The 12,147-nt window shown below is 45.7% G+C and overlaps 1 protein-coding gene across 1 annotated transcript in view; it reads right to left on the minus strand.

The window, feature by feature from the left end:
* Positions 1-6,244: 6,244 nt before the first annotated feature.
* Positions 6,245-12,147, minus strand: part of dcaf5 (ddb1 and cul4 associated factor 5) — a 56,420-nt gene continuing 50,517 nt past the window's right edge. Inside the window, exon 9 of the mRNA XM_028822387.2 lies at positions 6,245-8,264. Within this exon, the coding sequence (XP_028678220.1) occupies positions 6,786-8,264 (1,479 nt within the window). The 3' untranslated portion in view covers positions 6,245-6,785. The remainder of the gene's footprint in view (positions 8,265-12,147) is intronic.

Genomic DNA, 12,147 nt, shown 5'->3' on the forward strand with positions numbered 1-12,147 from the left:
CCAAAGAACTCCTGTTATAAGTAAGGAGACCCTCCCAAAATGAAGTGAGTCTTTGTCAAGTGATGGATGTACGAGCAGCCACACCGCCCCGTAAAGTGCCATTAAAGAACCAGTTCAGTAGTTTTAAGTGTGTGTACCGAGGGGGGAGTGTGTTATGGCAGGCAGATGGTAGCCTCTCCATATTCTGTAACTTTGTTCAATCTGATGACCCCCCTGTTTTTTTTATATGGCCACAGAAAGATGAAGTCGGCCAATGTCTGTCTTAAAGTCACCACTGCTGTTCTTCTGCAGGCATCTCCACATGTCTCTGCTTTGACAATTATCAGGGCAGCTCCTCCTTTGGATAAAGCCGTTGTACGAGTCCCATCTTCATCCTTGAGTTTCTGCCCTAATTTATGAGACTGATTGCCTCAATGAAGTCTAGATTAAGACCCCCACACCCCCTCACTTCCTCTCACTACGCACCAGGCACACTCGTCCTCACTAATTGTGAACATCACGTGCCAGTAATACATCAGGTAGAGGGAGTGAAGCAGAAAGAAGTCCAGAGCTTTACATCACCTCCCCATCGCCATCTTTCTTTGTTCGCCAGTGTTTCATGATACTGGAAATGTAACAAAACAAAACAATCGCTGAGCGCAATGTCACAGCTGTGGGAAATCAATGACAACCCAGTAAAGAAACGTCACCTAAACGATTTCAAAAGGACTGCGACACTTGGTGCATAACAGTGAAGTGTATCTGGGCATTCTAGGGTCACTTGTCTGCACCAAATAAAATAAAAGACCACCGTTCCCTTGTGTTCAGCATGACTTGGTGCGTCTCACCTCCTGCCGTCTTGTGGGACCCCCAAGAATCGGCCTGCACTTTGGAGCTGGGAGCGGAAAGGCCAGCCCTGTCTTGTTAGTCTCTGTGTTTACGGCTTCTTCAAATCAGTTTAGTTTAAGGTGTCATTCTCAACAGAGCAGCGTCTTTATAGTGTCTAATTTTTTTATTTTCCTATTGCTGCACCACTGAATGGCCATCCATGTGGACTTTGTCAGTTTTTCTGCACAGCAGCTCGTCTTAACGTACAAAGCTCATATAAGTGACCAATCAGAGCCCAGCTGTGATTGTGCCCCGCCCATATCAACCAATCAGGACTCCCATTTTTCTTTTAGCCCCCTTAGTGTTGTTTATTTATTTATTTCTATGCTACTTATTCTGTACCATTCTTACCTAATCTTATTTGTTTTTTCTTGTAACTTTCTCTTTGACATCTTGTAAAGCACTTTGAGCTGCAGGCTGCGTATGAAAATGTGCTCTAGAAATAAATGTTATTGTACCCTGCAATAATGAGCCATTTTCAGTGAATTTTTTTCAACAATAAAATGTTATTATGTGTAAGAGAAAGATGTAAACATTAAACATCAATATAAATCCAGTAGGTAATGTCTGTCGTGTGGCTGCTGCTGTACTGATTTAGGACACGTTCCTTCACGTGACAGCCTAATGTCACAATTGTGACTATAGAATTGTGTTGTCAGAGCCTGTCCCACACGATCAACGTGCCCCTTGTGTTACTGTAGGCTTCCACATTTCCCAAACACGAACATTGACAATTGCTGCACTGTAAGCAGTGCTTAGGGGGCTCGTGTCTTTCTGGCCTTGCACTCGATTGCGATCAGTTTGTCTTTTTACCACACACTTTTGCCCCTTGTTGAACCTTCACATTCACCTGACGCACCCCAGCAGTTGGACGGTGCTGTACAGATCAGTTTCACTATCTGTGTCAATGGCTGATGACCAATTCACATCATCAGCAGTGTCACTTAATTCATTTCCTCGTTCAGGTTCAGCTTGTTCTAAAACTGACTTTATACACCGTTGTGCTTTGGCTGAAGGTGCCACCCCACTCATGAATATTGATGAGCTACCAGTGTGTCAGAACACAAACTCTCTCATCCCCTAGGTGGCAGCAGCAGACACTGTAAAGCAGATGTCGAACTCGGGTTTAACTGTATTCACATGTGATTCAGAGTCACACCTGGAGGGGTTAACACCAAAGAGGGTAAAAGCAATTTCTTTAGGGCTGATAATGAGAAGTGAAGTGAAGTGAGGTGAGGTTGAGGTGGGTGCAGTTGGTGAGAACTTAAACTTTTCCTGGTTTCAGCCATTTTTTCTTTTGCATTTTCAAAGGGCCCTTTGTGAGCAGAGACCCCACCTGAATCCCCTGCTTGACCATGATGGCAGATCTGGCCAAGGCCCCAATACTGCCGATCCTGCAATTGTGGAGACATTCATAAAAAGACTTGTATTCTTTGCCATGGCTCAAAATGCTGATGTGCCTGTTGTCGTTTTCTTTTTAATTACACCTTTTCTGTGGAATTTGCTCCTTTAATGGTATCCAAATGATCAGTAACAAGCAGTGCAGACACGGGTGCAAACAACGCTGAATGCTAAAGGGATGGTGACTGGACTGCCATTTTCACTTGTCAACTCGTTAACAACATCTCTCATAAATGAGCAGGCAGGTAGCTGTGACACTGACGTCGCTGCTCTCCTTTAATGTTCAGGGTGGTCAACGTTTGGATACAACAAAGTGGGCAAATTCTGTATGTTCACCTTCACAAAAGAATAAGGTGTCTGTGTGTTTGGCCAGTTGCTATGTTTCGGCCATTGCAACAGATGGTACATCACAAACATTTGGAGTTATGCACCATAACTCCAAATGTTTGTGATGCACCATGTGTTGGAATAACAACTGCAATGCACTTTATTACTACAGTAGATGGCACACTGCAGACATCAACACTGAATATGCTCAGGCCTTACTTTGATTTCACTCCGTCTTAGATGGGCAGCATGGAAATAAAACGCTAAGGTCTGTCAGTGACTAGCGGGGCCAGAGACCTGGGGGGTATTTTCCGTACGTCGCTTAAACCATCCGAGATCAGGTGCCTCATCTTGAATGAGTTAATGCCAGTGAAACTCATCCAGATAAGTTGGTTTTTCAAACGCAGCTGTGTATTAGATTAGTGTAGCTGGATCTAATCATACGAGATGAATGCGCGCGCCCGCGCTGAGTGAAAAGCCCATATATATTGAGTCTAGAAAACATGATCAGCAAGTCTTTGATAGGCTGCAACAAAATGACGAAAGAACGGGCGCATTTTTTTTTTCACACACGCGGCGCAAGACCTTTTATTCGAAGGACACGAAGAATTTCAAGATTTAATATACATAAGGGGTAACACTGCAAAAGCAGCCCAGACCAGAAAAGACGGCTGGCAAAAAGTGGCCGAAAAAATTAAACGCTAAGTAGTGTACATTGTACTTACTGAATGCAGCGTTTCATTTCCTATGTGTCAGATTAATTATTATTTAATATGTCATAATTCCAGATCAAACGTGAGCACAAGGAGAACATGGGAACAGGTTAAAGTGAAGTACAAGAATATACTTCAAACTGGTAAATATTGGTATATAACTATTTAAAGAATTGTTGACATAAAGAATCATATATAATATAAAAAACATTAATTTTAAAGCTAATAAGGAGGCAGACAAGCAAAAAACAGGTGGCGGTCCACGCGGTCCAGACCTAACCCCTGCAGAAGAGTTGGCTCTCCAGCAAAATGCCCATTGCCCTGTTTCTGAGGGCATTCCAGGGGGAAGCTCCTCCTCAGAACCAGTGGCAGGATGCAGTGGTCACTTCATTTCAGGTAAAGGATGGTCATTGCATATTTGTCCTCCATGTGTGCCATAGGTATGTTCCATATAGCCCTCTTTTTTGTTGGGTCAGTTGCAGGGAATGTCATATCCCTTGAACCTGTGTCTGACCAACGAGATATTAACGAAGGTCAAATATTTGATGAGGACACTGTGTCTGATTATTCATCAGGAGGAGAGGTACATTTTCCAAATAATGTTTGATCAAACTCCACTCTGATCAGTCCCATGTGCCCCAATCACATTTGGAAATCCTGGTAATGAGAATGTTAGGCTGATTGTGGGATTCTTTATGGAACTGTGGGTGTTTTTACCTGTGTATTCCCCATACCTGCAATGGCATGAAACGCCTCTTTTATTGTCTGCACACGCAGGTGTCCAGGAAACACAATGAAAACCTTAAGGAAATGTTTCAGAGCCAAACAGACTTTACGAATTGCCTGGCAAACTGCACTTTTTGATAGATGTTACGCAATCGCCTACAGTATATAAAAAAAGTGCCGCTTGCAAGAAACCTCAAAGCAACGCCTACTGTCTGTGTGGTTGTGAGAGCCCGACCTCGCCGAGTTTGACTTCGAATATACGGAGCTAATAAATCTTTGAGGTACAATATTCCCCCTCGGCTAAAGCGGTATCTTTCGTACAGAAGTTCCTCCGGGGGCAATAAAGGATCTTGCCGATCGCGCAAAACCCTCTTTATATGAAATTCTCTTCGTATAATTTGCGCACCGATATCAATTGGTCGCTCATTCATGAACGGCGAAGCCCTGACTGGATGACTTCCACGCACCGTCACTGATCACGTGTGTAAACTAATCCTTGTTTACGCAGAACAAACTGCTCCGAGCAGGTTTGCGGATTTGGATGTGTTGCTATGACAACACTTCCAGCAAGAGTTTCAAAAAACCGACAGATCCAGGATCAGGCCAAATCGTCAACAATTACATCCGGCTAAACGAGTAATCCACGTACGAAAAATACCCCCCGTATCTTGGTCTTAATCGAAAGCCTACAACTCGGTATGTTCTGAAATATCATGGTGTCTTGTGGTTAAAGCACAGTCGCCACAAGCCCGCGGGACACGCTACATGTGTGTTCCCATTTCATGTTTGGACAGGTTACTGTCATTCATTTCTGTTTTTAACTTGTTGAACCACAGGTCCATATTTTCACTAGTTAAAAAAAATGGCAAAAGAAGCTAAGACAGTTAAAAGCTTGTCGAAAATATAAATATTTCATATTTGTTTAGGATAATAGACTTTAAAGGACAGCGCATGAAGCTAAGAAATCTAAAAAAGTCAAATTGAGTCACTGGTTGGAGTAAAAGCCTTGCAGCCTCAGAGAGCCCATGACTGAACTTTGACCCCACTCTTTAAATAAAGATGAGACTTGAATAGCAGGTGTTGCTCTAAATGTCTCTCTATCAAAACACAGTCTGGCCTCAGAAAGATTCCAGTCATTAAATGCTGAAAGAGCCATCCAAGAGCTTGAAATGTAATGGCTAGTGGCAAATCCACGTCTGTTCTTCCTACTCGGCTGCACACACAGCTTACAAAGGCAGGAGCACTACCCGCAGTCTGTCTCTGATAACACGGGCCGGGACAGCCTGGCACACGTCTGCTGTTTCCTGGTTTCCCTGCACAAGCAGCACGTGGAACCAACACAATGGTGGCTTTTGATCAGTATGTGGTGGGGGAGCAAAATGCCACTGGGCTCCTGACCTGCGACAAGGTAGGACAGCTCTGTCCTATCTTAGTCCACGATGACAGAAAACCACGAGTGACGTCACACGAATCAGCAGCCCGAGGACGAGAATATCTCAATTAATGGAAAAGTAAAATGTGAGCCACCTGATTAGTGCAGACCCCCGCCCCCCCCCCCCCCCCCCCCCCCCCCAAAACGTTTGCCATTTCACAAATCAAATTTATTTCTTCATAGTCGTATACTGCAAATGCAATGTGACCAAAATGTGGCACTTCCGGGTGAACAGACGATTACCTTAAAGCAGCACTTCCAAAGCTGTGGGCCGCAGCTGAACTATGGTCAACACCCTGTGCCCCCCCACCCCACTGCACTCGATTCTCAATGGCAGGTGGATCACAGCCAATCCTGGACAACCCCCCCCAAACCCCACCTTGATGATCACACTCGACTCTTCTAGTGCTCTGGTGATTGAGTGGGACCCCAACCCCACTTTCACAATCACATTTAACTCACCAGGGATTTGCGCTAAAATCACCCCAAAAGTGGGCTCAATGAAATGTAATACCACCATGGTTGGGAAGTACCGTTATAAATAACTGACTAAGGTGAAAGGTCAGGGATGCATCACACCTCAGACAACTCGTGTAGCTTTCTTTGTAGTTCATCTGGAATTTCCGATTCAGCAACTCGGATACAACACCAGTCCAAGTGACAGGGTGTGTGACTGTCTGCACGGAACATGCAAGTGTGCTAAGAGGTGAAGGGGAGGCTGAAGAGGAGCCAATGAAGCTCGGTGTATTCAGGTGAACGCCAAGGAATGACACAAACGTTTAAATAGAGATTTAATGCACAACTTTCAAACAGAACCACCATCGAAAAAAAAAAAAAAAAATTGTTCACAACTTCCCCCAAGTCGGGGGGCTCCTCTTTGTTTTTGTTTCAGACCCTCAACAGCTTTTAGAACTGAACTTCTGCTGGCCCTTCAAACCGGTTTTTAAAGCCACATGTGCAACACGGATCGAGCGCTCCTCCTCTTCTGCGTGCTCTCTGGGTGGGACGGTGGTAACTCAAAGCTCAGAAAAACGGAAAACAAAATAAAAGAAAGCCAAAGGCAAAAGAGAGGCCTGCTTGACAAAGATGCCGGTGGGGGGGAACGCCACTAGTCCTCTTAGCCTTCACCGTCTTCCTCATCTCACAGTGACACTAACAAGTCCATCTGTGGTCTCCTTTCTGCCGACCCCCCCCAACACACACATTCTCCCATGGTGCCTGCTACAAGATGGCGGCCCCCCCGGCTTATCAAGGTCCTCTTACTCACCACCCAGGACAGCCATAGCTTGTGACACACACGCGCTCACGGACAGATGTCATCATGTTTTGAATATTTTTTCTGAGCGGGGGCTCTCAGAGTCCGTGTCATCTGGCCACCCTCGAGTCCGTTTCAGCCTGGCCGAGCTGGATGAAACCCCCGCAGGTGCCTGGGACAGCTCCGGTGAAACATCACAGTGATCTGCGCTCGAGTCCGTCTGGCTGGCATTGTCCACGTCGTGGCACAGTGGCTGTGTTTTCAAGAAGGAACACTCTTGATCTGGACGGTGTCGCCCATTGGCACCTGAGCAGTGCTTTATGGGTGATCCACAGTCGCTGCCCAAAGGTTGACAGCTGCAGCTCTGTCCCCAACTGCCACTGTCCAACTTGTACAAATCTGCTGAGCCTCCCTCACTAAACTGCAGGGAGCCTGGGGTCCCATTGCCATTCACCGTCAGTTCGTCATCTGGGTCTTTTAAGTGGCAGGGAGGAGGAGGAGGAGGAGAGTGGCCTTTTTGTCCTGAGGAAGGTTCAATGGAAGAGTCTCTCTCCTCCTCTTGGCTTTGTACACCAGTGTCCTTATCCCCCTGCCCACCATTGGAGAGGTGGTCAGGAGATGGTGTGGCACTTGTGCCTGGTGGGGTGTCGGGCTCAAACTGCACACGGTCATTATCTCTGCTGCTCCTTGTTTCTGGTACTCTCCCTAAGCCGTCTTCCCCGGAGGATGACGACGAAGGGTCTTCAACTTTAATGTCAGGGTAGCCACAGGAGTCCAGGCCCAGGTAGTGGGTTCTGGTGGACCCCGAAGCAGCCGACTCTGGCCTCTCCTCCCGATAACGGAACTTCACAAGGCGCCGCCTAGCAGCATTGCGTTGCCTCATGGTAGACCGTCTCTGTTCCTCTTCTTCCTCTTCCGCCTCCTCTTCCTCACTGCTACTGGAAGATGTTGGACTGGACGTACTAGATGACACATTGTCCCTCGGACTCGGCGAACGTGGCCTGGGAATGGGGTCCGGCCAGTACCCACTGGAATCAGAGGAGTCATTAATCAGATCAAGCACGCTGATGTCCCGATAGGAGGGCCGACGCCGTTGCCTCGTCTGTTGAAGTAAGGGAGTAATGCTGCTCCGCGTCAGACAAGGAGAGCTGGCCGACTCCGGAGGCGGTGAGGCCACCGATGATGAAGAGTGCTCGGAGTCACTTGGCCTCCTCGAGCCAAAGGCAGAAACGATGGAAGCATCAGATCCTCCTCTCGTCCCGCTCCGCCCCCTGGCATGAAGCTGCAGAATGGTGCCCTCACTCAGGTCGCTGTCCGAGTCCGAGCTCCAGCCCTCAATTTCCCGGCGCACAAGCGAGTCAAAGAAGGCCATCATGCGAGGATCTTCCTGGATGGACTGGCTGACGTAGTCATGGGACAAGCCACTGCCGCTGTTGAGCACGAGGCTGATGTACTCCTCATGTGTGTACAGGCTGCGACTCTCGTCCTCCACGCGTCCCTCCAAGTCCCCCGTGCTGCCGGGCTGCTGGTAAGGACTCCACACCTGCAGGACACAAAATGAAGAAGAGATATTGATCTGTCTGTGGGGCTCAGAAAACATTTCTATAATATATATAAACATTTTAAAGTCCCTTCCTTTTAAAGATCCTAGAGTTCAGTGGGAAAAGGATCTCTCACTCTACATCTCAGAAAAGGAGTGGAAGGTAGCACAGAATTCACTTGAGCTCCATATGTGCAAAGCATACAATTATTCAACTTAAAGTTATATATCGAGTACATCATGTCTCGCTTAAAATTGTCCAAAAGGTTTGCAGGGCAAGATCCAACCTGCGAACGCTGCAATCAAGTTCCAACCTCACTAGGTCACATTTTGGGCCTGCACCAAATTAACATCATTCTGGACCAAAATCTTTAAATGCTTATCAGACAGCCTTGGTGTCACAATCCCTCCTAACCCATTAAATTAACAGCTGTGTTTGGTGGGCTCCCAGAGGGGCTTAAAGTGCAGAAGGACAAACAAACTATGATTGCCTTTATTACACTATTGGCACGTAGACTTATCTTGCTCAACTGGAAGAATCCTAACTCTCCTCTTTTAAGTCAGTGGGTAACTGATATTTTATACTATTTGAAATTGGCAAAATTCAAATTTGCAATTAGAGGATCTGTGCAGAACCTGGCAGGATCTAATCAATAAAATTTTAGAATAAGCATTTATATTGTGGGAAAAAGACTCCTTTCCCTCTTTACTACTCTCAAAAGTTTTACTCTGGATGTTGGCCTTCCTCTTTCTCATGCGGGGCCACTGAATTAAATTTAGTTTTGTTAAGTTTGACTTGATTGTATGGAATGTTTTATGCTTTTAATAAATTCAATAAAAAGAAAAAAAGGAGGCAGCCATGAAGTCCAAACACCTGACTGTGACCTGGGTATTCATAACTGCTTATGAAGTCGTCAATTTTTGTAAAATATTTTAGACATGTTGAAAAATCAAGCAATCATTTAAAATATGTAAATTGATATGAATAATTGGAGGTTAAAAAAGCAGCATGTAATCAGTCTATATATTTAAAATGCTTCATGTCTCCTGTCTGTAACATGAAAACTCGCACACCATTGGGCCTCAGTCTCATTTGAGAGCTTGTGCCGTGTAACGCAACCCACCAACTGGCCGTGCAGGCTGCCTTGGTCACGAAATCTGGTATCAGGTCCTCCTCACAGCAAGCAGTAGCTGACAAGAAAACAACCTGCAAGCGAACTCTGCTAACAGTGAGGCAGACTGCGCTTGATGACTGACCATCTGCAACAGAAAACACAGACAACCGAAGACCTGCAGGTGCGAGCCTCTGGTCCTCCGCACAGTGAGCGCCAGTGCAGCCAGGAGAGCGGCCACACCAGCACGTGACACGTATGTGAGGAACAGGGCCACGGTGACGTCGGGTGACAGCGAATGACACTGCAGCCACCCAGCAGACTGACCTGGGGTGCTGTGTTTCATTTGAGGGTCACTAGCGAGGTATTCAAGTTATAACAAAAGCTAACAGTCAATCCTTACACGTTGGATCTTCCTGCACCATCTTCTCAGGGATGGTGGGCTCCACTTATTCACATTTGGGTGTTAAATACTGCCACCAATCAAACTTTAAGGTCTTGTAATGGTTTCGTAACGGCCTGTCACCGCACCGTAAACAGACCTCAATTTTGTTTTGCAACTCCCTTACGCTTACCGTCAACTGTGTGCTCACCATAATGAGGGCCAGACAAGCTTTAAAGTGGATATAAAGAGGGAGGCTGCAGTTCAGCCAAAGTGCCACCCACCAGCACTGCATTGTGTGTGTGTGTGTGGGCGCATTCTGGAGACTCGCGTCTCCCACTTCATTTCATAACAGGAGATGTGGTGATGCACTGCAGCATTATAAGTCGCATTTGCATTCCACCGTCGGCCTCCAGCCTTACCTGAGCAGGTCACTCATGTAAATATTAGATTTATGGCATAAAATTACAACAAACTCAATTTTTAAACTGTTGTTAAAAAATGTATATACATACATATATATATATATATACACATACATACATATACATACACATATATATATATATATATATATATATATATAAATATACATATAAATATACATATATATATATATATATATATATATATATATATATATGGTTGAAATAGTTTACTGTCAAATAAATGCAAAGAGTACACGACACATGTTTCGCCCTCATTCTGGGCTCATCAGGTGTACACACTCCACTGCACTCCCTCTCGGGAATCGAACCTCGGACGTCCGCGAAACACGTGTCATGTACTCTTTGCATTTATTTGACAGTAAACTATTTCAACCATTCTATGATCTGCTCTTCACAAACTGAGGGCACCGTGGCGGATGTTAGCAGATCGCTGGCCAACCACAAGCGTTACCTGGTAGGTAACCACCCACATAATCAGATTGTGACACAGACTTCGAATGCCATGAATGTAATTACCCCGATCTACATGCTGTCAAATAAACGAACCACACGCCGTGGCGCAACGTTAGGGGCATCGCCTCTGACGCGGACGTCCGAGGTTTGATTCCCGAGAGGGAGTGCAGTGGAGTGTGTACACCTGATGAGCCCAGAATGAGGGCGAAACACGTGTCGTGTACTCTTTGCATTTATTTGACAGTAAACTATTTCAACCATTCTATGATCTGCTCTTCACAAACTGAGGGCACCGTGGCGGATGTTAGCAGATCGCTGGCCAACCACAAGCGTTACCTGGTAGGTAACCACCCACATAATCAGATTGTGACACAGACTTCGAATGCCGTGAATGTAATTACCCCGATCTACATGCTGTCAAATAAACGAACCACACGCCGTGGCGCAACGTTAGGGGCATCGCCTCTGACACGGACGTCCGAGGTTCGATTCCCGAGAGGGAGTGCAGTGGAGTGTGTACACCTGATGAGCCCAGAATGAGGGCGAAACACGTGTCGTGTACTCTTTGCATTTATTTGACAGTAAACTATTTCAACCATTCTATGATCTGCTCTTCACAAACTGAGGGCACCGTGGCGGATGTTAGCAGATCACTGGCCAACCACAAGCGTTACCTGGTAGGTAACCACCCACATAATCAGATTGTGACACAGACTTCGAATGCCGTGAATGTAATTACCCCCGATCTACATGCTGTCAAATAAACGAACCACACGCCGTGGCGCAACGTTAGGGGCATCGCCTCTGACGCGGACGTCCGAGGTTCGATTCCCGAGAGGGAGTGCAGTGGAGTGTGTACACCTGATGAGCCCAGAATGAGGGCGAAACACATGTCGTGTACTCTTTGCATTTATTTGACAGTAAACTATTTCAACCATTCTATGATCTGCTCTTCACAAACTGAGGGCACCGTGGCGGATGTTAGCAGATCGCTGGCCAACCACAAGCGTTACCTGGTAGGTAACCACTCACATAATCAGATTGTGACACAGACTTCGAATGCCGTGAATATATTATATATATATATATATATATATATATATATATATTATATATATATATATATATATATATATATATATACATACATATACATACATACATACACACACTTAAACATACTACCTTCACATCTCTCCTTTTCCTTCTGGCCGCGTAATCTGCCTCCCGCGCGCTACTCCGCCTTGTCAAAAAGCCTGTGCCGACTTCTCCCTGTGGTTATAAATTGATTTTCTGCTTCTCTCGCTCTCTCAGACTTCTGGTGCTCCTGGCACGTATTCCTCCGAAGAAGAAGAAATCCTTGGTTGCTTTTAAATGACAAGCGGAGGTGTAAACTCTTTCAAGGAGCACGTTTGAAACAGTTTTAAAAGACAAACGTTTGTTTGCAGTGTTTGAATAAAAATTCGAGTTTCTTCAACATCCACTGGTCT

Source organism: Erpetoichthys calabaricus, chromosome 16 (assembly GCF_900747795.2).
Source record: "Erpetoichthys calabaricus chromosome 16, fErpCal1.3, whole genome shotgun sequence".
NCBI lineage: Eukaryota > Metazoa > Chordata > Cladistia > Polypteriformes > Polypteridae > Erpetoichthys > Erpetoichthys calabaricus.